General features: G+C 38.0%; 1 protein-coding gene across 3 annotated transcripts; it reads right to left on the bottom strand.

Annotated features, from left to right (window-relative positions):
* Positions 1-236: 236 nt before the first annotated feature.
* On the bottom strand, positions 237-27,172 carry Psma8 (proteasome 20S subunit alpha 8). 3 transcript variants are annotated; one of them, XM_042675179.1, is made up of 7 exons: positions 26,842-27,172; positions 13,975-14,101; positions 12,266-12,390; positions 8,725-8,847; positions 3,102-3,221; positions 2,848-2,910; positions 237-656 (listed from the first exon to the last, which is right to left on the bottom strand). In XM_042675179.1, exons 1-7 carry the CDS (start codon positions 26,896-26,898, stop codon positions 564-566), a joined length of 708 nt encoding a protein of 235 aa, XP_042531113.1. In that variant the 5' UTR covers positions 26,899-27,172; the 3' UTR covers positions 237-563. The 3 variants fall into 3 exon arrangements, with proteins under 3 accessions (XP_042531113.1, XP_042531112.1, XP_042531114.1); XM_042675178.1 differs by lacking the exon at positions 26,842-27,172 and adding an exon at positions 19,919-20,491; XM_042675180.1 differs by lacking the exons at positions 3,102-3,221; positions 26,842-27,172 and adding an exon at positions 19,919-20,491.
* Positions 27,173-27,545: the final 373 nt, after the last annotated feature.

Raw genomic sequence — 27,545 nt, 5'->3', positions numbered from 1 at the left:
TTTATCTCTGCATATATTCTAGATGTGAATCTTCAGCTGGATGGATATTTGGGAAAGATTTTAACCCATTCTCTTCACTCTTGTATTTCTTTTGTTGATAAATGCTATTAATTCCTGAACTACTGGAGTTCTATTCAGAAAGTTATACTGTTATTTTCAGATCTTGAAGGGTGTATTGAGTCCTCACAGTTCTTGGAGAGGATGACAAGACTTTGAATAATTTACCAACACATGGATGTTTTTATCATTCACCAAGAAATATAACTCATATTGTTTATTTGATCATAGCTAGTTGCTTCATAACATGACTTTTTAAAATTAAATTTTTATATTTACTTAAAGTTTTTTGTGAAAAAAAGCAACATGCTTTCAAAGACAGTCTTCACATGAACCTATGCTTGACTATGTAGCAGACCAAAGATAGCCACAAACCTGCCATTTTTAAAACTGCATATAAGATCTAAGCTTATGCTCACTTTAAATTATTTCCTCTAAACTTTTGCTAAGTAATTCTAAACAAGTACAACAAAACATTAGAAGCTTTTAGTGGTCATCTGAAGATTTTAAATGTTCTTTTTTGTTTTTTTCTTCTCTGCTTCTTCCTTTTCTTTTTCTATTTCAGTTACTTGGAATTCAATTTCTTTGGCACTAAACATCTGAAAAGAGGAAAAATTTTAAAAAGCAAATTTTAGTTACATTGGTATCTAAATATTTCTGTCTATAATTTTGCATTTTGTCACTTCAAATATACAGTGAAATGTTTTATAAGACTCAAAAACAACAAACTTGTAATAAGATCAGATCTCTGATATCTCCATTATTACTACATTTTGAAAAAAAGTAAAGCAAAATGTATGTTGAATTACATATCATATATGTTTAACTGAAAAATTTTCAACAGGCAATTTATTTCTATTTGTAAGTAAATGACTCATTATTGAACTCCCTTTGACTCACCCTATTGTGTGATTCTGTAACAGGGTTTATCTATTTGGTCAGTTCATAAATTGTCAAAAGAGGTAAGTAAAGATGATTTGCATTGTGTTTTAATGTCTCCTCCACTAGGCTGAAAGTAAGAAGTCTGTATCTTCTAAAAATGTGCAATGTTGTTTTTAACATTTCTATTGTATGTCTCACACACAGATCCAATATTACACAATTGCTGCTATAGACTACTTAAATAAAGTTAAGGAATTTATATAGGGAGACCTGAATAAATTTCCTTATTAATGAAAAAGGTATTTAGTGACTAATAAGGAAATAACCAACTTTACTAGATGGCAGTTTTTCAAGAGATTTTAGCAATTAGCCCATTACCATATTTTACATAAAAGGGAGCTAAGAGTAAAACCAGCAGAGGAATTAACAATTAGCCCTCTGACTTCTGTTTCAATTTCAGAATTCTTTGTATTGCACTACTGTATTTCAAAGAATCTGTCTTTGTCAATAATATACGTAAAAGCTGTTATCTGAATATATTATGGAGGGAACTTAACCTGAAACATTTACTGGGAGATCTATGTGCTCTGAAAATAAGGTGGATTAACATGTAAATCTTGCTTGCTATAATATTCCATAGTTAGGCAAATAATTAGGTGATTATGTCAAAACTCTGAATAAAGTGGTATGACATTATTTGTGCAAGAGTCTAAGAAGCCTTAACATTTAAAATCAGATCTTGAGTATAAGCTTTTTTGTATTTGAGGCAGTCTTGAATATAGCCCAGACTGGTTTCAGATTCTTCTTTTGGCCTCCTGATTGCTGGGATTATAGACATGAGTCCTCACATCCAGCAACTAGTGTATGAACATGTTGAAATTAAAGAGGTAGCCAGCTACATCCTGCTAACTGCCCTCCACCTTGTGCTGAATACACACAATTACATATATTTTTAAAAAGAAGATATTAAAAGCTTATAATGAAATACAGCATTTCCTTGATCCATTCACTGGGAGAGGTTCAATGTATTTTCTTTTTTCTTCTTCTTCTTCTTTTTTTTTTTTTTTGCTGGTCGTGCAGCCTGAACTCTGGGCCTGGGCACTGTCCCTCAGCTCTTCAGCTCAAGGCTAGCTCTCTACCACTTGAGCCACAGCGCCACTTCCAGCTTTTTCTCCTTATGTGGTGCTGAGGAATGGAACCCAGGGCCTCATGCATGCAAGGCAAGCACTCTACCACAGAGCCACCTTCCCAGCTCAGTTCAATGTATTTTCAAGTGAAAAGTAGAAAAAAAAAAGAGATGAAAGCCAGCAGACATAGGCTGGGGATGTAACTCAATAGCAGAGCACTGCCTAACATCTGCAAAGCTCTGGGTTTATTCCCCAGGATAGGGATGGGGTAATGGGGTTTGGAGAGGAGACAACAGCAGATAATAAAAAAGTGAGGGAAGTCTTTTGACATAATCAAAGATAACATCATGTAGAAACCTAGAAGGCCAATAACATAAAAACAGCAGCCTATTGACACTGGTGAGAATATCTTGATTTCAGAGATATAAAAAACAGGAAAAGGAACTGTTCTCTGGATGGTACTAGCAATTCCATAGGGAATATGCTAGTCAGACCTCACAGAGGACTGAATCGGTAGATGTTCCTATTCACAGGAACTAAACTGGGAGGCTTATACAGAAATCTGAGTCTGACCAAATCTTCACAAAGAGACTGGGGCTGTAAATACTGCCAAAAACCATATATAAATTAGTGACTATTAACCTACCAAAACAAAATGGAAGTCTTGGGGTACAAATGGATGTCTGTCTTTTGCTTATAATGAAGACTCACAGGTATCAACAATCTTCAACTTTTGTCAAAATATATTATTGATTTTTTTCCTCTTTGGTTAATGACTTACCTTCAATGGTTGATTTCTTCTTATTATAGCCAGTTCAATATTTTTTCCACCAGACTGGACAACCTAATAAAGAAAAAGTACATATCAGAACTAGTTTAACTGGTTTGAGATGTAGTTAAATGTGTGTCCCTGGGTTTGATCCCTAGCACCACAAAACACACACAGACACAGACACATCAGCACATTTTGTGTTTAATAAAATGTATTAGAAAAAAAACAATGTGATTTTCTGAGTGCTTTCTTAGATCACTTACTTCTAGCAAAGCTCTTATTGCTAGCTTGATAGCTTCATAGTCATTTGCTATGGCATCTTCTGTGTAATTCTTTTCTAGAAATTCTCTAACAGTTTTAGCACTTCGACCTATTGCATTGGCCTTGAAAAAGAAAGAAGTAATTATTAGTACCACTGAAATATGAACAAACGTATGTGAATTTAGGATTCTGGAGTTTACTCCAATATTCCTTACTAGAAATACAATGTAAAAAGTTACGTGAAAATTTAGTAAACATTCTAGAAATGCATTTAGAGTTTTTCATAATTCATAAATGGTAATGATGTTTCTGGGTAGTTTAATGGCTGCCAGGTCCTTTATATCTAGAGAAGACAGAAAAAGCTGGAGAGAGTGAGTTCTAGGCCAGCTTGGGCTATACAGTGAGTTTGAGGCTAGCCTCAGCTAATGAGACTCTTTCTCAAAAAACAAATAACAAGCCTGGTGCCGGTGGCTCACGCCTGTAATCCTAGCTACTCAGGTAGCTGAGATATGAGGATCATGGTTCAAAGCCAGCCCAGGCAGGAAAGTCTGGGAGACTCTTCTCTCCAATTAACCACCAAAAAGCCAGAAGTGGCACTGTGGCTCAAGTGGCAGAGTGCTAGCCTTGAGCTGTAGAGCTGAGGGACAGTGCCCAGGCCCAGAGTTCAAGCCCCGTGACCTACAAAAAACCCCCCCAAAACAAATAACAAACCAATAAAAGACATCAATGTCAATGTAAAAAAGGAAACTATTTATATGAATATAACTTCTATGAGAAAATGGAACTTTAAGTCATTTCCTGTGACTTAAGAAGCAAAAAGGGCTTCTATTCTATTTCCTATTTTCTCTGTTCTTTGAAATGTTCACACATAGATGAAATTTTTACACACAGATGAAGGAAATGGGCAAACGGATCTCTGTGCTTGCAAGGCTATTGGTAGCAGACAGTATGTTCGTTTCATTTAGTCTAAATAAGGAGGTCATTACAACTGATGATGATGATGATGACGACAACATGTTAATGGAACACTTACGTGTCAGGCATTATGTTGTTTTAACTGGATTTTCTTGTTAGTAGTACTTGGGTTTGAACTCAGAGCCTCATGCTTGCTAGGCAAGTACTCTACCACTTGATTCCTGCCCTAAGTGGATTATCATTTAACCCTTATGAAAATGATTAATAGGTATTATCTTGAATACAAACTCTTGGATGAAGACATGGGGGCTTGGAGTTCTTTAAACTCAACATTATTAGTTTTTATCATGTGTGTTCTATGAATTGTAGGTTACTTTGCAGTCTTAATTGATTTGGGTCAAGTAGCATCTTCACCCTAGTCTAACAATCAAATATATCTCCAGATATTATCCAATTTCTCTCCCTGTCTCTGTCCCTGTCCCTACCCTGCCCCCTCTGGTGCCAGCACTGAGGCCTGAACTCATGGCCTCACACCAATAATGAAAACATGCTCTAATCACTGGACTATACTAGCTTTTAGGTCTTAAGAGACACAGTCACAAAGCTGAGGTGGTTCACATTGAGCAGAAGACTGATGTACAATTTCTTGCCAACAGCCTTGACAATAAGTTCTGGGTGGATTACTATGACATTGCCTCCCCCCACCTGGATCACAATGTATTAGCTATGAACTTTTATTCAACTTCCTGGTCATCTTAGTCAAAAAGATCGTCGACTAACAATGTTGGGGAGTTCTGGATAAAGGGCTTGTACAGATCATCTTGTTCCTCATGTGTATCTACTGGTGTCATCAGAAGGCTTGACGTCCAGGTCATGTATCCAAGAATTCAGGGGCACTATATTCACATCAGTTACAACTTTACAGTATAGTCAGTTTCTTGATCAAATTGTAATTAATTTTTTGTCAGCTGGGGCCTTGTTATAATTAAACATTAGGTCTTACATTCTATAAACAAACTACATTTCTACCTCCCCTACCATTGGGATACAATCTAACTTTGTAGTAGTTCAAGCTGGTCTGAAAATAATGATCCTTATTCCTTTGCCTCAAGAGGCAAACCCAATTTCCTGACTGAATCTTCAGCAGCTCAGGATTTTTTTTTTATTTTCTAGTGTACCCAACACAAACCCAAATTTAACCCAAACTCTGTGGCATCTTTCACATGTCTCTTGTTGATGATATTCTTAAGACTGTGGTAATCATCTGCTCTGGAGTGCATGGTTTCGCTGAGTTTTGCTGCAATGACAGAGATGAAAAATTCTTATGTGGCCAAGCTTGCTGCCAGGATGAAAACTGCCATTGGTCATACTGAAGACTGGAACAGGCAAGGGCAACTGTGGCAGTAGGATGATTACTTGGGAATTGTTACCCAATTCCTTCTCTATGGTACCAGATTTATGAACAGCAAGGGACAGACACCTCAGCACAACATCCCTAAAATGTTAGATTTACTTTGCCTTCTATTCATATTGATCATCTGTCTACCAATCTTCTGTCCCATCATACTTATTTCTTGCTAACCAGGGTAGATTTAATAGCTTTACTCTCGTGAAGAACAGCTTTTGCAGAATCCTTCCCTATAGCATGAATCCCCCATGAATTCCCTATACCATGAATTCCCCAAACGGGTGTGTGTGGGGGGGAGGTAATGCAAGAGGGCATATTTCTAATAGAGGACATGATAATTTTACTGAGTTAGATGATTACACTGCTATTTATCTAGTTTGGACTCCTCATGCCACTGAATAAACAAAGAAAAGATAGTGTGATTTGTTCTGATTATCAATAGACATAAAGTAACTATGAGTCAATGGGATCAGGAAGGAGGTACTAGAACTCAAAGGATTTTCTGGGGATCTCTGTTACCATTCCTATATAAAGTGAAAAATCAATGGAGAGCTATATAACCCAACATTAGTATCAATGGTACCGATTTTCAGAAATAAGAGTTGTAGGGCTCAATGATAGACCTCTTATGTAGCATGTGTAAGGCCTTAAATTTGATCCCTAACCATTTTTCTTCATGTTAGGGACAATTTTTAAAACTGTTATTGTAAAGGGATGTTCAGAGAGGGTTACAATTACATAAGTCAGGTGATGAGTACATTTCTTTTTTCATGTATTAGGTAACAAACTCCAAACTAAAGTGTTGGTCCCAGCTAGTTCTAGCATTTCTACAATGTATCATGAGTCACCCTTCAGATTTCTACTAAAAATTCCACATTTTCTCTTCCGATATCTTGTTAAACTGCAACTCCACCTTGCAGAACGTTGTCACATTAGTGCCATAGCTATTTCCCCAAGTCCACTGAGCCAGAATACTGAGCCAGGATACCTGGTACAGTAAGTCAGGGTAAAAAACAGAACAAATGAAACACAGAAACAAACAAACAATGAACAACTGAGTCTCATAGTTAAAATGTTAATACAAAAAAAGAAATCAGAAGTAGAAATCATGTCAGAAGATTTCATTCTATCTCCTAAGAATGAATATTCTATCTCCAAGAATGAATATCAGAATTTGTATGATAGGCACAGAAAATCATTGTGCATATGGAAGGTAGCATTATGTAGTAGAAAGAATCAAACTTATTCCTGATAGCTTCCACTAATTGCCATTTACTCGGAATGCAAACCTAAAATAAAATCATTTCAGCCTCAAATCTCAGTTACTAAGTATGTAAATTGAACATTTTTTATATTTTTGTTATAGAGTTTTAAGTTCCATTGTAATTCCTTCCCCTACAACACCAAAGGAGTGCACAGTATGTAAGACACATGAAATGACCATTGTGTGGGTTCTATGTCTGCCTGTGGGTACATGCAGAGGCAGTTCACACTCTCCCCATTCCAAATGTGGCCTGCGGTCACCACAGAAAGATCATCATCAACGACATTTCCAACAGTTCAAAAATCCACAAATTTCTTAAGCTACTGTAACAACATAAAAAGACTTTTCTGGATATCCCTAGAAAGAAATCAGATTAAAATTTTAAGAATTACGTTAACTTGGAAATTGTGTTATGTTGTATTTTGATACTTAAATGAAGAGTGAAAATGTAATGACAAATGCAGACAGAAGATGGCAGGCTTCAAAATATTTCAAGCTTGCTTTCATTAGGTTATTGACTTGGGAGGTACAAGAAACCTAGTACAAGTAAAAGATTTCTTATTGGCAGAAAAAAATGTATTTGCATCAGATAAATCTATACCTTTTGATTACCAATTAGAATACCTAGGCAGATTAAAAAAGCTGACATTTGTTGCAAAGTTATAATCTACTGCTTTACTGGTCTGTTTAACTGTTAAAAAACTATCAGAGCAGGTGCTCCAGCCTGTAATTCTAGCTACTCAAGAGGTTGAGATCTGAGGATTGAGGTTTGAAGCCAGCCTGGGTAAGCTTCCTGGAATTCATTGACCTGTTAATTGTTCAAAGGTGTTATACTATGTAAACCCACCCCTCCAATTTGATTATATATTACAATATGGCCCTGCAAGTGTTTTGGTATGTTTATATTTTAGATTTAACTTTCATAAAATGGAACTGTTTAAAGCCTGTGTACTTAAAACTTTTAATGAAGTAAAAGATCCCCTACAGTAAATTCTATAACATACATAGTCTTATTCTTTTATAGAAGAACATATGAAAATTCACTTCTGGAAACTACTACTAGTTTCTCTGGTTCCTAGACTTTGGTACTGGATTTGAGTGTATCTTTAAATAAAGAGCTGGTACTAACAAAAAATAACAGCTCATCCAGAAAATAAACTACTCCAGGATCCAGGAATCTTGTGGAAATTATAGCTATATGTTAAAACCTAAGTATATAACATAGGTTTGGAGGATCTGACTCTAGTAGAATAGAGGACATGTTAAATATTTCAGGGTGGGGTTTAAGTGCTCATCAAATTCTGTGTGTGTGTGCGTGTGTGTGTGTGTGTGTGTGTGTGTGTGTGTGTGTGTTGGTACTGGGGCTTGTACTTAGGGCCTGGGCTCTGTCCCTTAGCTTTTTTCACTAGTCTAATACTTGAGCTACAGTTCCCCTTCCAGTGTGTCTATGTGAGAGAGTGTTGTGTATTGTGTGGTTAATTGGAGATAGAAGACTAGGTGATGAGATCTGAGGATCACGGTTAAAGCCAGCCCAAGTAGGACAGTCTGTGAGACTCTAATCTCTAATAAACTAAGAAGCTCAGGGACAGTGTCTATAGACATTGAGTTCAAATTCCAGGACCAGCACAAAAATAAAAGAGTCTAATGAACTTCCCTTCCAAGGCTAGCTTTGAACCCTGATCCTCAGATCTCAGGCTCCTAGATGTGTGGCCAAATTTTTAATTAAAAGCAAATACTGTACTACTTTTACTTAAAGCAAGCATCTTAGGACACAATACTAACATAGTAACATGGAAGAATGAACTGGTAAGGAACTGTATAGTATTTCTCTTACTTGGCCTGTTATAAACACTTAGATCTGTTATATCTTTTCAAAAGTAAGGAAAAGAATCTATTATTTTCATTATTCATAATCATTATTTTTTGACTAAGTGACTATAACTATAAAGTTTGTGTATATCATTTTGTAATATCCCCTGAAAACAATAATTATAATGCATATATTCAAGTTCTAAAAAATAATAAATTCATTACTCACTTTCCAAGCATGATAGGTACCAGAGGGATCCGTCTGATACAATCTTGGGATGCCGTCATCATCAAAACCTACAATTAAGGCAGAAATACCAAAAGGTCTTCTTCCATTGCTCTGGGTATATTTCTGTAAAATAAAATTTATTTTTTAGGATAACACTATTACTTATCAAATAAAACATACTGTATAACAAATAAAACATTGCTGACAAAAATTACCTATGTACTTTTTGCTGTACCAGGGAGTAAATTCAGGACCATGATGTTACTAGACAAGAGCTCTACCACTAAAACCATGCCTCTAATCTTTTTGTTATCTTTCTCAGATACTATCTCCCTACTAACTTCACCTAGACAGGCCACCTGCCTCTGCCTTCAGAGTTTGATTCTTATTTTATTCTAAAACTGTATTTTATACCATTTTAGGGCTCTTTCTGGACTAATTTCAATTCATAACAAACTTAAAGGAAATTAATATACATAATTAGGAAAATAAAATCCCAAGTTTGCTTCTACGTGACCTTGAGATGTGTTTTGTTGCTTTGTGTACAACTTGGCAACATAACTACTACACCTAAGTCTCTTTAATAGAGGAGAAGATTGGGGGGTTATGCACATCATTTTGGCTCTCAGTAAAGCTGATTTCAATAAGCTATGCTTTGGAAGCACATCCTGGTCTACCTTGAGGGACACTAATTGTTACTATTATTACCAAGTATTCTTACTTGATACTATTATTATCAAATGTTTTGTTCACTCTATGCTAGGTTATCTCTACTTAGAAATCCAAATGAAATGTTTCTTTCAGCCACATGTAAAAGGACCTTTTGTTTCTCCTGAAGAAAAATTATTCTTTCTTCTCAAAGACAATGCAGTCCTGGAAACGAATTATATTCCTTATTACAATAGTGACAAGGGACTTCTTGGACATGTGCTGGCTGCAAGGAGTGGAATTCCCACTGAGAATAGTGCTCCTAAAGTCATACAGAGGCAGCCCTGGAAAAAAGCTGAGGACTAAATATGTAGGCCACTTTATATAGGTGTCTGTTTGTGGTTCTATGTTAACTCTGTATACAACTCTGTGATTTCAATTAACTTTATAGTAGCTTTTCTCTAGGCCTTATCTATGTATAAGATCTTACTATTCAATTTTGCTAAATTATATGAATTTTTACAAGCCATTTCAAAATTTGAATGCAAACAATTGAGGCACCAATATAAATAACCTTATCAAAAATAAGGGTGCTGGTGGGTGCTGGTGGCTCAGACCTATAATCCTAGCTACTCAGGAGGCTGAGATCTAAGGATCAAGGTTTGAAGCCAGCTCCAGCCAGAAAGTTCATGAATCTTATCTCCAATTAACTAGCAAAAAGCTGTAAGTAGAACTGTGGCTCAAGAAGGCAGAGTGCTATCCTTGAGCAGAAACAACTAAGGAACAGTGCTCAGTCCCTGGAATTCAGTCCTCAGTATTGGTATTGGAAAAAAAAAAGCATTTCACACCTAGATATGATGCCATGCAAATATATCTTATTTACTTATTAATCTTTTTTCAATGAAAAATTAATATATGCATAGGGGTAAAATGATATATAAAAGACACAAATGAGATACCTACTTTCTGTCCCAGATCTCCAAGTCTCTCCAGGGGCAATCCTACTGTGACAGACTTGTAACTATGTTTTAAAAAATGTTCTGTGCTTAACCTTGGTAATTCTAGAAGAAATTCTATACTTTTTGGTGGCTACCTTTGTAACAACTTGCAAAATCAAAGCAAATCAAATAGGAAGGTCATATGAAAATATGAGATTTTCTGCCACAGCTTAAACAAGGTTAAAAAGGCCCAAAGGGGGGGAATTTTGTTCATAAGTCCATCATTTAAAACTTCAGTATACAAAAGAATCTGTAAAATATCTCTACATAGACAGATGATAATAGGTTTGCCAGAAAATCTGCTAGAAACATATTAAATTATGCATTATATCACTTAAAATAGGCATTATGCATAATATTCATTTTATATATAAGAAAAATTGAAATATTCAGTTTTCCTAAGGCACTAAAAATTAGAAAAATCAGAATCAAATTTCAAAATTCTAGCTCTTAAGGACACACTATGTTTTAAATTGTATTTATTATTATCACTAAGTAGTCACTAAGGAATTAGTATTCAACCAATCAGTTTATAAGTATAACACATCTTGATTAATGTCACCTAATTCATCATTCTCCATTATTCTTCCCAACCCAACCCCTCTTCCTCTCAATTTTATTAATTTAATAGGACATATATTGAATCTTATGACTGCATTCTTCCTCCTTCCTCTCTTAATTAAAAAAATGTTTTGTTTTTTTTTCCCCTCAAGGCTAGCATTCTACTACATGAGTCTTAGCTCCACTTGTGGGTTTTTAATGTTTAATTTGAGCTAAGAATCTCAAGGACTTTCCTGTCTAGAAACGGCTTTGAAATATGATCCTCAGATCTCAGCCTCCTGAGTGGATAGGATTAAAGGCATAAGTCACTATCATCTGTGAAAGACACACTCACTAACTGAATTGCCACTTCTAAGAGAGTATACATTAGCCAGGTGTGCTGACTGTAATCCCAGGTACTTGGAACCCAAATCACAGTTCAAAGCTCACCTGGGAATAAAGCATGTGAGACTCCTTTCTAAATGAATAGCTGGCTATGGTGACATGAGACTGTCAGCCCAGCTACAGGGAGGGCTGACATTAGGATAATTAAATTAGGACAGACTGGGCTTCTAGACATTGGCAAGACTCTTCCTCAATTGGAAGAAGGAGGACATGGTGGCATGAGCTTGTTATCCCACTTAATGTGGGAAATGTAAAACAGGAAGATCACAGTCCATGCCTGTGGAGAAAGTGAGAACCTGTTTCAAAATTAGAAAACTTGTCTAGCAAATGTGAGGACCCAAGTACCACAGAAAAAGAATGCAAATAGCAACCACAATACTACAATACTACAATGACAATGTAATATTTATTTGTAAAATAAAGAAAAAGAAGAAATTCAAAGTTGACGATGCCCTGGGTACAGCTAGCTGCACAATAAAATTGGTTCAGTCAACTGTAGTATAGTTAACAAGAAAATAACTACACGGATGATGTTGTAATATATAAAATATATATAAACAAGTGAAAATGTATCATGATTATACTTAATACATCAGAATTATACTTCAATGCTTATCTATGTACAGATTTAGAAGAAATTATACCTAAACAAGATCAGGTATGTTTGGGTTTGTAGGTCAGATTTAAAGAAGGGTTATTACTTTATCTCTAAAAATATAGAACTTTCCTTAAAAGAATAGACTTACTGTTTTTTAAAATTTCCTTTTATTCCTAAAATTGAAACTGATTAAGATTTTCTGTGATAAAAGTAATCCATTCTACCTGAATAAGTGTTTGAAATAATTGTGAGAATAAGGTATTTAGTAGATTTATTTGAGTGAATTCTTATAGCATTTATATGATAGGACCTGCTAAGACAGAAAATAAAACAAATGAAGACATCTGCTTACCTGCTTTAAAGTTGCAATGAAGCGAGTTATGTATTCTACAGTGACTGGGTCTTCAACTGTAAGCTTATGGCTCTGGCATTCCACCCGGGCTCTGTTTATCACTACTCTTGCATCAGCAGTCAGTCCTGCAAAAATAATTAAAACTTCACAAAGATGTATCTTTTTTTTTGGGGGGGGGGTCCAGTAGTGGGGCCTGAACTCTGGGCCTCGGCTCTGTCCCTCAGCTCTTCAGCTCAAGGCTAGCGCTCTACCACTTGAGCCACAGTGCCACTTCTGGCTTTTTTTTTTTTGCTTATGTGGTGCTAAGGAATCGAACCCAGGGCCTCGAGCATGCAAGGCAAGCACTCTACCACTGAGCCACCTTCCCAGCCCCCAAAGATGTATCTTTTTATATTATTATATTTGTCTGTGTCAAAGGACTTTCAACTTCATCAAATCTTTCTTAAAACTTCATTTTTTCCTTCAATGTCGTTTCTGAAGGGATTGTAATAGGAAAAGTACAACTTACATATTGATTTCCTTTTAGAAATTTAAACTGATACGTTCTAGTTTTTAAAGAAACTACATACTAGTTTTAAAGAAACTAGTTATTAAGAATGATAGTCAAAATTCACAAGAGGTTTTTCTTTTAATGTACTATGTGATTTTTTTTTTTGTTTCTTTTGTATGTTCTTTCCCCCTATGGTATATCCCCTGTTGTCACTGTATTTGATTTTGGTGCCCTGGTATTGTATATATATATTTATTTGAATTAGGGAAGGGAAGAGGAAAAATAGAATGGTGAGACAAAGGATAAGGGGGGAACCAATGCAACAGCAACATATACAAGACAATATGTAGGAAATGATCTGTACAACTTTGTGGGGGAGGGAAAGTAGAAGAAAAATGAGGGAAGGGGTAACAAGCTTGACAAGAAATGTACTTATTACCTTATGCAACTGTAACCCCTCTGTACATCACCTTGACAAAAAAAATGCTACTAGTGAGCTGGATTTTTTTTTAACATGAAAACGTTCTTTTACATGAAAATGGGTTGGGGATTTAGCTCAGTGGGATAGCACTTTCCTAATAAAGTACAAGGCCCTGAGTTCAATCCTCAGCTCTATAGAAAGGAAGGAAGGAAGGAAGGAAGGAAGGAAGGAAGGAAGGAAGGAAGGAAGGAAAGATGGCGCTCGCCTTGAACTGAAGAGCTGAGGGACAGCGCCCAGGCCTAGAGTTCAAGCCCCACGACCGACCAAAAAGAAAAAAAGTAGATAGTATTTAGAGGGGCCCATCAGCTGAACTGGATATTGATGAAAATGAACTAAGCAACTCAAGGGCAGTGATGGGAGAGAGAGAATGAGAGGGAAAAAGGGAACAGCTAACACTAAGCAAGAGGAAAGCAATGTACATATCACCTGATGTGGTAGAAATAGTTGTATTATCAAAGCTCATAGAATTCACGAACTTTATAGACCGTGAAGGTTAAAATGTGTTTGTGACTTTAATTATTACTATCCCACAATACTGTGAAATTTGTGAAATTTATGTAATCACTTAATCTCAATACAAAAATTATAAAAAAATAGGTTCTATTGTCTGTTTTTAGTAAAAGCTGGGTGATGTAACTACATATGTTGTACAAACATGTAAAAATATTAATTAATATTAGCAACCATTGTGTTTCCATACAACAGTATGTTTCCATGTTAGTGTAGGGCCATAAGTACCTGCAAAGGCCATGCAAACATGGTCATCAAGAGCACAAATTTTCCTCACAGTTCTTTCATCTTGAAGCTTGGCAACTGATTTTTTTTCTACTCCAAGGACAACTATATTGGTTCCTCGAATTCCAACCTGTCAGGTCAAATAGAAAATAATTAATTTTAAATTCAAAACTGACAAGTTATTCTAGCATATGACTTAAAGGAAAGGGTGTGTTGCTAAACATTTAATAAAAATGAAAGAAAAATAAGACTTCTGGGAAAACAAGTGCATAAGTTCAGGCTTTCTGGCAGCCCATTCCCCAAACTCAAAACAAAGACCAAATAGGTAGAAAAAGCAAAGAAAATACTACCAACAAAGAAATGACAAGTGTCCTGATTTCATACCTCAAAGGCACTATCTAAACATAGTACAGTCTTAACCAAAGTGAAAGAAGATATTGTTCATCCATACAAATTGCTACTATAGTGGCTGATAATGGCAGTGATAAAAAAAAAGTCTAAGGGGACTGAAGTATAGATGATTGATAGGACATGTGCCTAATATTTACAACACTGTGTTCAATCTCTAGTAAAAGAAGAAACTATGACTAAGTTGGCTTTGAGCTTCAATTTCTTTTTCTTTTTTTTTTTTTTTAAGTCCGGTCGTGGGCCTTGAACTCTGGGCCTGGCCGCTGTCCCTCAGCTCTTCAGCTCAAGGCTAGCGCTCTACACTTGAGCCACCTTCCCAGCCTGAGCTTCAATTTCTAAGCCTGAAGTACTGTAAAAAATAAATTGTTGTTTATAAATTACTGAGTATATAATATTGTTACAGAAGCCAGAATGAACAGAGAGGCCAAAAGTAGCCGAGAAAGCGACAGGATCACAGGTTATGAGGGGTTGCCTTCAGAAGGAATTAACACAGCTCTTATGAGATCCCTGAGTTAATTCTCTTGAGAGATTTTATTTTTATTTTATTGATGTTTTTTTCTGGTCCTGGGACTTGAATCCAGGGCCTAAGCACTGTCTCTGAGCTTTTGTGCTCAAGGCTAGCACTCTACCACTTGATCCACAGCTCTACTTCCAGCTTTTTGATGGTTAATTGAAGATAGGAGTCTCATAGACTTCCCTGCCCAAGCTAGCTTCAAACCATGATCCTCAGTTCTCAGTCTTCTGAGTAACTAGCATTATAGGTCTGAGCACCAGCTTCAGAGTTTTTATAAGAAAAACAAGTCTACGGGAAAGTTATTAAAATGTAAGTGTAAGGTGCAATACCTGCAAACCATCTATCTGAAAGAGGACTAGTATCTAGAATCTACAGAGAATAGTCAAATCTCAACAGTAAAAATAAATAAATAATAAACAAATCATTAGAGTTGGGCACCCATGGCTTATGCCTACAATCCTATCTACTCAGAAGGCTGAGATCTGAGGGTCTCAGTTCAAAGCCACGCCAAACAGGAAAATCTGTGAGACAGTTATTTCAAGTAAACTATGAATAAGCTGGGACTGGAGCTAGAAGCTCAGAGACAGCACCCAGGCTGAGAGTTCAAGCCCCAGGACTGGCAAAAATAAAGATAATTGGCAAAAGAAATTAAGATACATTTCATTAAAGAAGATATAGTGGCAATTAAGCACCATAAATATATTCATCCATCGTTAGCCATTAATATTCATTTCAATTAAAACTATACTGAGATTTCACTACACATTTACTGAAAAGTAGTAAAACTGCTAAATGCTGACAAGGAGGCAGAGAGACTGGATCATTCATCCATTCAAAAGAGAGATTGTTTTCTACTCTGGGAAGCCATCTGGCAGTTTCTTACTGACTATCCAGGTGATTAACCATATAATTCAGCAAATGCACGGTTAGGGATTTATACCTAAGAAAAATTTATACCCATCTTTTACTGAAAACCTTGCAGACGAATGTTCATAACAATTGTATTCATACTAGCTATAGAATGGAAACAACATACATGTGCTTGAACAGATTACCATATTGCCAGGAGCCAGTGGCTCCTCGCTACTTAGGAGGCTGAAATCTGAGGATCTCAGTTAAAAGCCAGTCCAGACAGGAAAGTCCATGATACTCTTATCTCCAATAAACCACCAGAAAACTAGAAGTGGTGCTGTGGCTCCAGTGATAGAGCGCTAGCCTTGAGCTGAAGAGCTGAAGGACAGGGCACAGGCCCAGAGTTCAAGCCCCATGACTGGCAAAAAAAAAAAAAAAAAATCTAAATGGCTCCATTCTGTATGATACTATTCATATAACATTTCTGATACGGAGGGCCGGAGGGGTGATGTCAGGGATTGGAGACATGGATTGGAAGGTGTGGTGAATAAGGAGGTCAATCAGGGCAACATGAGGGAAAGCTGCAGAGCTGGAGGTGTTCACTGTGGATACATAAATTGCCCAGCTAATAAAATTTGAAAGAATTTAATATACAAATTGATATAGGTAAAACTGAGGAAATTTGAATAAAATGTGATATATTAATATGAACAGTATCCTGGTTGTGATAGTAGTGTATTATAGTTTTGTAAAATGTTACCACTGGTAGAAAATGGGAAGAGATGTAGAAATTATTATGAATTATTCCTTACAACAGTATTTACAGTTCTATTTACATAAATCAAGATTTTTTTTTTTTTTTTTAGTCCGGTCTTGGGCCTTGAACTCTGGGCCTGGGTGCTGTCCTTCAGCTCTTCAGCTGAAGGCTAGAGCTCTACCACTTGAGCCACAGTGCCACTTCCGGCTTTTTTCTTTTTTCTTATGTGGTGCTGAGGAATCGAACCCAGGGCCTTGAGCATGCAAGGCAAGCGCTCTACCACTGAGCCACCTTCCCAGCCCCCACTTTTCTTTTAGCTGGTGTCACTGAGGATTGAATTCAGCAGACTGAACTCAGAGCTTGTGCTTGTGCTTGGTAGAGTCAGAAAATGGATCCAGGATGACAAATGGTTCAGGCATGGTGACAGAGAAAAAAATGTGTGGCATTTCTTAAAAAATAAGCAAGGTCTGGGGTATGGCATAGTGGCAGAGTGTAGTCCTAGCATGAACCAGAGCCTGAGTTCAATTCTCAACACCACAAAAACACACTAACCTGTTAAAAAAAATTAAAAAAAAAAAAAAAAAAAGCAAGCCAATGCTTGTCCACATGGCTGGTCCTGGAGCCAAGGAAGACCCCCCTTTCTTACCTTTTCTATAGCTTCAGGGAGCTAGCAAAAACAAAAACAAAATAAAACAACCCACCAACCAGCAAACTAACATGGAAGGGTAAGTATGTCCCCTGCATGGGCAGTTAAAGTGGATGAGGTTTCTGGAAGGCTTGGACAACCAGGCATGGGAACTAAGATTTGATAAAGTAGGAAATATGAAGCTATTAAGTTTGAGGTCAGGAAAAGGACAGAGTGAGGAATAATAATAAATCTTATCTTTTTCATGAGAATACTGAGATTCATGTTTTCTCCTAACATGAAAGGCATTACTTTCCCAAAATGTTATTCAAATGTATTTTGCATTTATAGAGACAAAGCCTAAAGCAAAAAGAAAACAGCCATCAGGCACCACTTTGCACTGTCAGAAAAATCAAAGAAGTAGAATCTATGCCCAAATAATTATGGCCCACATAGAATTTTACATTACTAAATAATATCATATGTACATACTGGTCAAAATTGGCTTAATTCTAACCCATCATATTAACTGCTGTTTATAGATACAGTATTTTATAACCTACTTTAACAAACAAGTGCAGCATAAACTTTACCCTACTTAAAAGGTCATAGCACCCTCAAGGAAACACAATGAATAACTTCTAAGAAGATGCAAATTGTAATTTCAGAATCTTGAAAGTCTCACTCTCCCAATGTATCTTTATAAATGCCCACTATAGGTATTTTTATATCCTTATCCTTTTACAGTTCATTACAAAGGAACTATCAATCAGTTCTATAACATTCTTAAAACATTTTAAATGAGCCAATGTGGTTTCTTATTACACTCAAGTCTTCTCCCATTACTCCCTTTATTTTAGGCTCTAAAACTTAGACATTATTTTCTAACCATATGCTACATGCCATTTTGGGGATTATATAACTTTTTGTTTTTATCAAAATGGTACCCTTTTGGTTTAAGCTACATCAGACTTTTCCTAAATTCACAATTCTAAAAATATTCCTTATAAAATAAGAGCTAAACTAGTGGGCCTAATTAAATAGAAAAATATTTTAATAATAGTTTTTGTTTGTAATTAATTTTTGGCACTTTACATTTGCTAAGTTTATAAAAGTTAACCATTTGATTAGTTTATAATGAAAGTGAATTATTTCCTTCCATTATGAAGTTGATATGTAAAGACACTTGTAGACTTAGAAATGCTCTGGGTATTTTCATAGCTACTGTTTAAATTTCCAAAATATACAACGAACATATGCATGAAATTTGAAGGGTTTTTTTTTTGGTTGTGATTTTGCATCAGGTCCTTCCGAGATTTTAGGTTAGGTTTTGGAAGTTTAGGGGTAAAAGATCTTTAGTCATGAGGGTCCTTTTAAAAAAGTTTTTATAAATCATTAAGATATTCAAAGTAGAATTTGGCAGCAGCCTTAAAAGTATACTATCATAGCTACCATGAGTGCTTACATTTTTCCGTAATGTGGATACATAAGTATAAAGTATAAACTCTCAAGAAACTAACTTCCAGAATTACTTAAGAACAGAAAGGAAGCAGGAAAGAGTTCTGAACTTCTAAAAGACTTCCAAATACTGGTGTGGCAATGACTAGGAAACTACTTTTTTTTTTTTTTGGTCTGGTCGTGGGGCCTGAACTCTGGGCCTGGGTGCTGTCCTTCAGCTCTTCAGCTCAAGGCTAGCGCTCTACCACTTGAGCCACAGCGCCACTTCTGGCTTTTTTTTCTTTTTGCTTATGTAGTGCTGAGGAATCGAACCCAGGGCCTCATGCATGCAAGGCAAGAGCTCTACCACTGAACCACCTTCCCAGCCCCTAGGAAATTACTTTTAGCATGTGTATTTGAGTTAGTCTATTTGACTATTTCCTTATATAAAAAGACAATACTATCTTAAGTCCATATTTCTGGAGCAGATTTGGTTAAAATTTTTTTTTTATTTCTCATCATTCACAATTGTTTTTTTTTTTTTTTTTTTTTGTCGGTCGTGGGGCTTGAACTCTGGGCCTGGGCGCTGTCCCTCAGCTCTTCAGCTCAAGGCGAGCGCTCTACCACTTGAGCTACAGCGTCACTTCCGGTTTTCTGGTGGTTTATTGGAGATAGGAGTCTCATGGTGTTTCTTGCCCGGGCTGGCTTTGAACCGCGATCCTCAGATCTCAGCCTCCTGAGTAGCTAGGATTACAGGCGTGAGCCACCAGCGCCCGGCAACAGTTGATTAGGTTTTTTTTTTTAACTGTATATATTTTTTTGTCTTTTCTTTTTTGGTACTGGGGATCGAACCCAGGACGTTGAGCTTGCTAGGCAAGCGCTTTGCCACTGAGCTACATCCCAGCCCCACAATTGTTATTAAACAATGGCTTCCAACACAAAAGCATGACTTTTCTAAGGATGGTTCTGTGAATTCCTAAGTGAGCCATGAGTATTGATGGAGGCTCCGCTGGGTATGTCATTATTTTCAGACACAAGATTCGTGTATCTTCTAGAATCACTATTTGCTTCCCTCTGCTCCTTATCTTAGCTTTATATCTATAACTACTTCTAAACAAAGCAACAGTACAACTGAAACCAGTGAAAGGTATCATCAAATTTTACCCAAACCTCAGAAGCAAAATTTCCCTCAATAAAAAGACCGGATAGTTTTCACAAGCGAGGGGGAAGAGAGAAGATCCACTCCAGTCTTGGCCCCTATATTCCTGAGCAGTGGGCTGGGACTGGATGAGGAGGCCTGCCAAGGCATGGGGGGTGGGGGGATGGACCTGTGGGGCGGGGGGAAGGGCCTCACCGCTGTGGAGCCTTTCTTCACGGCTTCCTGGGCATATTCCACTTGGAAAAGATGTCCATCTGGAGAGAAGACAGTGATTGCCCTGTCGTAGCGAGAGGCCATGGCACAGGACTATAGAGATGCGCAGTCTCAGAGCAGCTCAAGCTGGTGGACTGAGCATCCACCACCACGCGCTAACTCCCGGAAGTCGTGCACTGCCTGGTGCTTCTGTCTCCCAGAAGCTCCTGCGCATACCGGAAGTCCTCCATACCGGAAGTCATTCCATCCTTCCCCTAGCAAGGCCTGTGAGTTGTCTCTGTTCCGGTGAGGCGGTGGTGCTCTTCCTGCCCGGTCTTGGCTCCTAGTTTTCCACCTCGGTTTTACCCTGAGCGGTGCCAGATTATTCACTGTGATTCATTTTTCGTGGTACTAGGACTGAATACAGGGTTTCACACGTGTTAGGCCAGCATTCTGCTTGTTGGCCCTTTTTGTGTGTACGTGCCAATCCTGGGACTTGAACTCAGGGGCTCACCCACTTACAATTGGATGTGAGACCTTTCACCCCCGAGATCCCACTGATCTGGCTGTCTAGGCCCGCATCCCCTTCCTCCTCCTTGCTTTTCTATTCAAGGCTGGTGTGGTACCATTTGAACCACAGTTCTGCTTCCAGCTTTTTGGTTATTAATTGGAGATGAGTGTCATAGAGTTTTCTGCTTCCAGCTCTTTGGCGGTTAATTGAAGATAGGAGTCTCAGTTTTCTGCCTGGATTTGCTTCAATGTTCAGATGTCAGTCTCTTGCGTATGTAGAATTGCAGGCATGGCTCACAAGTGTAGGCTTTTTTTTTTTTTTTTTTTTCATTTTGAGATCAGGTTTTGTTAAGTTGCCCAGGTTGGCCTTGAACATGTGATCCTTTTTCTTCAACATTCCAAATAGAAACTACTGGTATTGTGCAACTGGACCTCATATTTTGTATAAACATTTTAGAAGAGTAACATTTCAGCCCCTTTGCTTTTATTTATTTTTTGCCGGTTGTGGGGCCTGAACTCTGGGCCTGGGTCCTGTCCTTCAGCTCTTCCGTTCAAGGCTACCGCTCTATCACTTGAGCCACAGTGCCACTTCTGGCTTTCTCTGCTTATGTGCTACTGAGGAGTTGAACCCAGGGTCTCAGGCATGCAAGGCAAGCACTCTACCACTGAGCCATCTTCCCAGCCCCTCCCTTTGCTTTTAAATTCTAAGTTTTTCCTCTGTTTTTCTTTTTCCTCTACTTCTCTGATGGGTCTTTTGTCATTTGAAACCAATAAATTATAATTGTCATAATAGTGTTTTTTCCCCATTTTTTTCTTGTGTGCAAAACATTCTATGAACTAATGGCTCACTAATGAAAGCAAATATTCCATCAAATTAATGCTTACAGCAAAAATTAAGTAATGTTTTAACTGAAGAAATTACTGCTGGGATTACAGACCCACACCACCCTGTCCAGGTTCCCTCAGTGGCCATAGAGTCTTGTAAAAGTTTTCTGCCCATTTGGCTGGGAACCATGATCCATCTTCCTTTTTTTGGGGGGGGGGGGTCCGGTCGTGGGGTTTGAACTCTGGGCCTGGGCGCTGTCCCTCAGCTCTTCTGCTCAAGGCTAGTGCTCTACCACTTGAGCCACAGCACCACTTCTGTCTTTTTTCTTTTTGCTTATGTGGTGCTGAGGAATCAAACCCAGGGCCTCATGCTTGCAAGGCAAGTGCTCTACCACTGAGCCACCTTCCCAGCCCCATGCTCCATCTTCTGATTGCAGGTTTGCCACACACATCTTGGGACAACAGGCATATCCCACTGCACCTAGCTAGGGGTTGAGGAGAAGTCTTAAAGGCTTTTCTGCCTAGGTTAGCCTCAAAACATGATCTTTCCATTCTCAGTCTCCCAAGTAGCTAGGATTACAAGTGTGAGCTACTGTTGTGTGGCCCTTGTGTAAATCTATGACTTGCTGACTGAACCAGCTCCATTTCTCATGGAATACTTCTATGAAAGAATGATTATTTAGAGTCAGATATTTTGGCATATATTTGAAGGTGAATAAAGTGAGCCTATCACTTCAAGAAAAACAATGATAACAGATTTTACTTGTTTCAAAGAAACTTTAAAGTTTCTACCCAGGCAGAAAGCTTAGAAATTTTAAAGCTTGGGAATCTCATGGTTACTAATCAAAGTGTCCAAAAATTTTAATGTGAAGAATAAAGACTCGATGAAATTGATGATATAAAAATATGAATTGTGATATCCATATGCATATTTACTTGTATGTAAATATGCATATAATGTGCATATTTACAAAATATGTGTAACTTTTTGAACTAGTATTTTTCAACGAGTAATACATGATATGGAATTATATGTAAGTTTAAGTAGATAGGCCAAATTAACTTTACTTAAAGGTAACAAAAAAAGCATTTAAAAAAGAACCAAAAACAATGAAAAAAATCTTAAAGCAATCTTTAAAAAACAGGCATATTACTAATCCAAGGAGCAGTAAGAAGATAATCAGCTAATTTCTGATAATAATTCTGTATTTAACATGCCAGAAAATAAATACATGATATTCTCGAGTAAGAATACTCTTTAAAATTGAAGGCACATGAAAGTGTTTTTCACATGAACACACAGGTCATTTGTTACAAACACAAAAATATTAAAGAATGTTCTTTAAGCAGAAGAAAGTGATCTCCCTTTGGATATACAGGGAAAAATGTAAGACAAGTAAACACATATAGTTTCAAGTAATTATTAATTCAATCAAAATCATAATCTTCTGGGCTTATAAAGATATATAAATTTAAATGACAAAAATGCATGACTTGGGTAAGAACAAATTAAAGTGTCCTTTTCAATGTTGCAGAAATTGGTAAAGATTTTTATTTGTATCTTTGGTCTGTGAGTCTAGATTTCTCAGTTAGTTAGCTGTTAGGACAAATTAACTCTAGGAATAGGAGTGTGTGTGTGTGTGTGTGTGTGTGTGTGTGTGTGTGTGTGTGTATGCCTATAGTGGACTCTAGGAATAGGAATAGGAGTGTGTGTGTGTGTGTGTGTGTGTGTGTGTGTGTGTGTGTGTGTGTGTGTGTGTATGCCTATAGTGGATGTTTAACTGAGGGCCTGGGTGCTGTCCCTTAGTTTTTTGTTTGTTTGAAGCTGGCACTGGACCATTTGAGCCACACCTCCACTGCTGATTTTTTGCTGATTAATTTGAGATTAGAGTCTCTGGCACTTGTCTGCCTGTACTGGCTTTGAATTGCATTCTTCAAATCTCATCTGTCTGAGGAGCTAGGATTATAGGCATGAGCCACTGGTGCCCAGCTAGGAGTTGTTTTTGATTTTTGTCTTATAAATTCTAAACCTATTCTGCCTCCTGTAGAGACTGCTATGCTGCTACTGTTATGACTATTACACTTGTGAGTCAGCTGGTTTTCAAGCATACTTTGGAGCCTGCGAGCATTGTATGGTTATTGGGCAGGTTAAAAATCCTAACATTTTCTTCAATACGCAGTAGCTTTGGCAAACCTTTGGTTAATTTTATATGTGGTCAAAACTTGATTGAAACTTTTCTCTAGTTTTTCTTTTTTTTTCCTTTTTTATAGAAGATAGGATTTTGTGAGGGGAAATCCTGACAATTTAGAAAGTTCTTCTCCCAGTTTTTGCCTTCTAATTGTATTATTTAGAACATTCATATTCATTGTGACTGTCAATATTTTTGTGCTGAAAGCTATCATCTTACGCTTTCATATTTGTCTCATTATTTTGTAAAAGTTCTCACTTTTTGTTTTTGGTGTTAAGAGAAGGAACCAGGACATGTTAGGTCTGTACTCTACTACTGACCTAGTCCAAAGGTTCCTTTTTCTCTTTGATTTTTAAAATTCTTTTTTATTTTAAATTTTTGCTAAGGAGTTTGATCTTGGAGTCCTTGAGGGTTTCTTGTACTGTTTGAAATATCCAGGAGGTCAGAAATTTTGTAATGCTACTCAGTTGTTACATTGGCATAGTCATGAGCAAAATATCTGAGCTAATAAGTAAAGCATAAAAGGCTTATTTGGGCTCCATTTCAGAGTGTTTAACCCCACAGTCACTTTGCTCAGTATTTCTTGGTCTATGATGAGGTAGATTATGCCACTAGGAGCAGATGACAGAGACTATCTCATAGTGGACAGGAAGTGGAGACCAGACAGGGTTTGGGTACTAAATTTAACCTTCAAAGTTATGACTCCTGTGATCTAGTTCCTTTAATAAGGTTCTGAAATCCTGGTAGAACTTCCTAAAATAGCAGCGCCAGCTGGGACCAAGCACTCAGCACATGAACCTGTGAAGGACATTTCATGTTTAAACGATAACGTTTGGTCCCATGGCCATCTTACGATGCAAAATATATTTTCATCTCAAAGAGCCCCAAAATCTTAATATCAACATCATTCAATAGTATCATTTTTTAAATTTTAGTTTTTTTGATACTGATATGAACTGAATTCAAGGTAGGCAAGTGCTCTATGACTTGAGCCTTATCCCTGGTAAGCAGGCTGCTTCTGAACTCACAATCCTCCTGCTTCAACCTCCACAGTGATTGGATTACAGGTGAATGCCAGAATGCCTGTTATCATAAATTTCACTTTTATATAATCTTTTCACTATCATGTTATTCTTTTGTTCTCTTTTTTAAATTTTTGGCTATTTTCAAGGTGCTGGGAATTGAGTATGTAGCTCAGCGGTAGAGCACTTGCTTAGCACGGGCAAGACCCTGAATTCAGTCCTTTATACTGCAAAAGACTTAAAAAAGCAAAACAAAACACCCAACTACTTCTAATAGTGTTTTAGCCGCTTCTTCATGTTGAGTCAATTTTATTACATACCTCCAGAGTGGCCTTGAACTTACAATGTATTTGCCTCTACTTCCCTAATGCTGGGAATACATCCCTTTTCCAACATATCTAGTGATTGGGCACCACATTTTCATAATGAGAAATATAGGAATGACCTATTAAATATCATGCCATAAACAAAATAGCGAGGAATTCCAAACCTGTACATTTTCAACAGAAACTCTATAGAAAAATATTTCCTTACCTCACTAATCCTCAAAATATACTTCAAATTTAATTCATCCTTAATTCATTCAATGTCTGACAATGTAAGACTTCATGAAAATGCCTGTTAGGTTTTATTATAGTTCACTTTGAATGAATTTTTTCTGGAGTATCAGAAATAAAAGTCTTTTATGGTGCACTGGAAAAATAATTTGTTCTGGCTGGAATATGATTATATAAATATACGCTGTTCTCCTTGTAGTCTTGACATCTGTGGAAGCCACAACTCAAATTGACTCATCAAATGCCACAGAGACTGTGAGTAGAAATATTTTGAAAGATATTACCTAAGGGGTTTTGCTCTGAGCCCAATTATGAGCAGACTTGACTTGGTCTGTGCCTTCCTAATATATACTAAGAATTTATTGTAGCAGAGTGGCTTAAAATACCAGCAGATTTTGTTGTACAGGTATTCTATTGATTATAAACGAGTATTAAAGAAATTCTTTCAAGAAAGCAAAGTTATCTACATTATCTGGAGGATTAATTTTTAATCCCACGCTTATAGTTTCAGTAAACAATGAACATATTCCACCAACATTTCACTAGTTCACTGAAATCTACTTAAGAAATAAATTAAAAATGGAAATGTTTTAAAAAATCAAATGGAATTTTCTACTACAGTACAACAATTTCTATTTTCATTTTTTAAGTTATATCAGCCTACTTTACAGTCATTTTGTGTGAATAATCAAGAATTTTTCATGCTGATTATTCTATTTTGTCACATTATATGTTCCATTAGGATTATTCTGAAATCCTTTCATGCTTGTGACCTGGATTCTTTCTTCAGATATCTCAATCCAAGAGTATTTAAATAAATGGGGACTGATTTTTCTGGTTGGGGATATAGTTGCCTGATGACTTTTTTTCCCCCTTTTATACCAGCCTGCACAGTCAGTTCCCAGATTTAGGCTAACCTTTCAGATTTTCTATTTCTTCCTTAACTAAATACCAGACATTCTTTATTTTCTTTTACCTCCTAATTCTTCCACCATGCAATCTACTTCAGGATTCCTCCCTAAAAACTAAAGGTGAAGTAAGACAAGATTTACAACATTCTCTTAGGTATTCCCCAATCCCACTCATCTCCCCTCCCCCCTCCCTCATTTTCCTTCTCTCTGAGTCTTCTACTTTCCAAAGAAGGGTTGGACTTTTACCAAGGAAGCTGTAGGGTAAGGTAGAGCCCCCTTTTTAGAGTCTCCTTTTAGATCATTTGCATTTCTGGTTGGAATTTTTCTGGCTGATGCTCTCCAGCAGATTTCATATAATGGGCGCGCGTGCATGTGTACATGTACACACACACACACACACACACACAGTGTTTTCATGGCATGGACAGAATCACAGGAAAGGCTGTGGCTCTTCGTGCACGGGTGTTGTGGGTGCACCTGGCTCTCTACTTAACTTGGGGGAGACCCAAATTTTCTGGATGAGCAATTTACCTTTTTTTTTTTTTTTTAAAGCATTTCTTTGACACAAAATTTTAAACTGTATTGCTTTCCAGCTTACACATAAACTGACTTATTATTGGTGTACTGACACACAAAACCGAGGTACTGACTTAACGTTTCCGATCAACGTTCCCTTTGTCTTATGGGAAAGCCTAAAATTACAGATTAACCTACAGCAACACATAGGCCCACATTTGCAGGTGTTTTTTTTTTTTTCTCATTCATGTGAAAAGTTTTTCTTCTTCTCCGGCACCCAGCACCAGGACTTGAAGTCTGGCCTGGGGGACAAGCCACCAAGTATACATATGTATCTATGACTGGCAGCGTGAGGGCGTCCTCTTGCAAAGGTTCCCCAAGTCTGAAGACACCCACCCGCGTTTCAGTTACGGGGAGACACCCCAGAGGCGGGCTCTTCTTGGGCCGCTCCATCCCCGTTGGCCTCCTGCCCTCCAGGGCTGGACACGGCCCCCGGGTCCAGATTTCGGGTCGGGGTTACTTTCCACTTGGCGAGCTGGCGGGACCGTGCACGGCGAGGTGCGCCTTCGGGGCGTAGCCTGGATATTTAAACCAGCGAATCCGCGTTCTCCGAGTTCCTGCCACCTCCGGACTCGGCACGGCAGATGCTCCCGGGCTGCCAGCACCACTCCGGACCTACCTCCGCCCCGCTCCGCGCTGCGGGGACCGATCGGAGCGTCCGCTTCTCCCCGGCAGGGGGGGGGGGCGAGGACCAAGTTGGAAAAAAACAAACAAAACCACGGCAGGTCGGGTGCAGAGCCCCCGAGCCGCGGCGGGAGGGACGCCGGTGAGCGGCGGCGAGCAGGCGGCGAGAGGGACCGCGCGGAGGGGGTGGGCCGGCCCCGGGCCGCTCGCATTTCCTGTGGCAGGGGCAGCCCCTGCCGCCGCCTCTCCCGCCGCGGCGGGACCATTTCCTGAATCGCTCGAGCGGAGGGAGGCCTGGGGCGCGGCCCTACCACCTGCTCCCGGGGACGGGGGTGCCGCGATGCCGGGGCCGACGGGCGCGGGCCAGGGCCGGAACGGAGACGGTCCAGCGGGGCTGTAGTTCCTCAGAAACACCC

The sequence above is a fragment of the Dipodomys spectabilis genome, unplaced genomic scaffold, assembly GCF_019054845.1.
Source record: "Dipodomys spectabilis isolate Male_0828 unplaced genomic scaffold, ASM1905484v1 ptg000024l, whole genome shotgun sequence".
In the NCBI taxonomy this organism is placed as follows: Eukaryota; Metazoa; Chordata; class Mammalia; order Rodentia; family Heteromyidae; genus Dipodomys; species Dipodomys spectabilis.
This window is presented reverse-complemented; position numbering and strand designations above follow the sequence as displayed.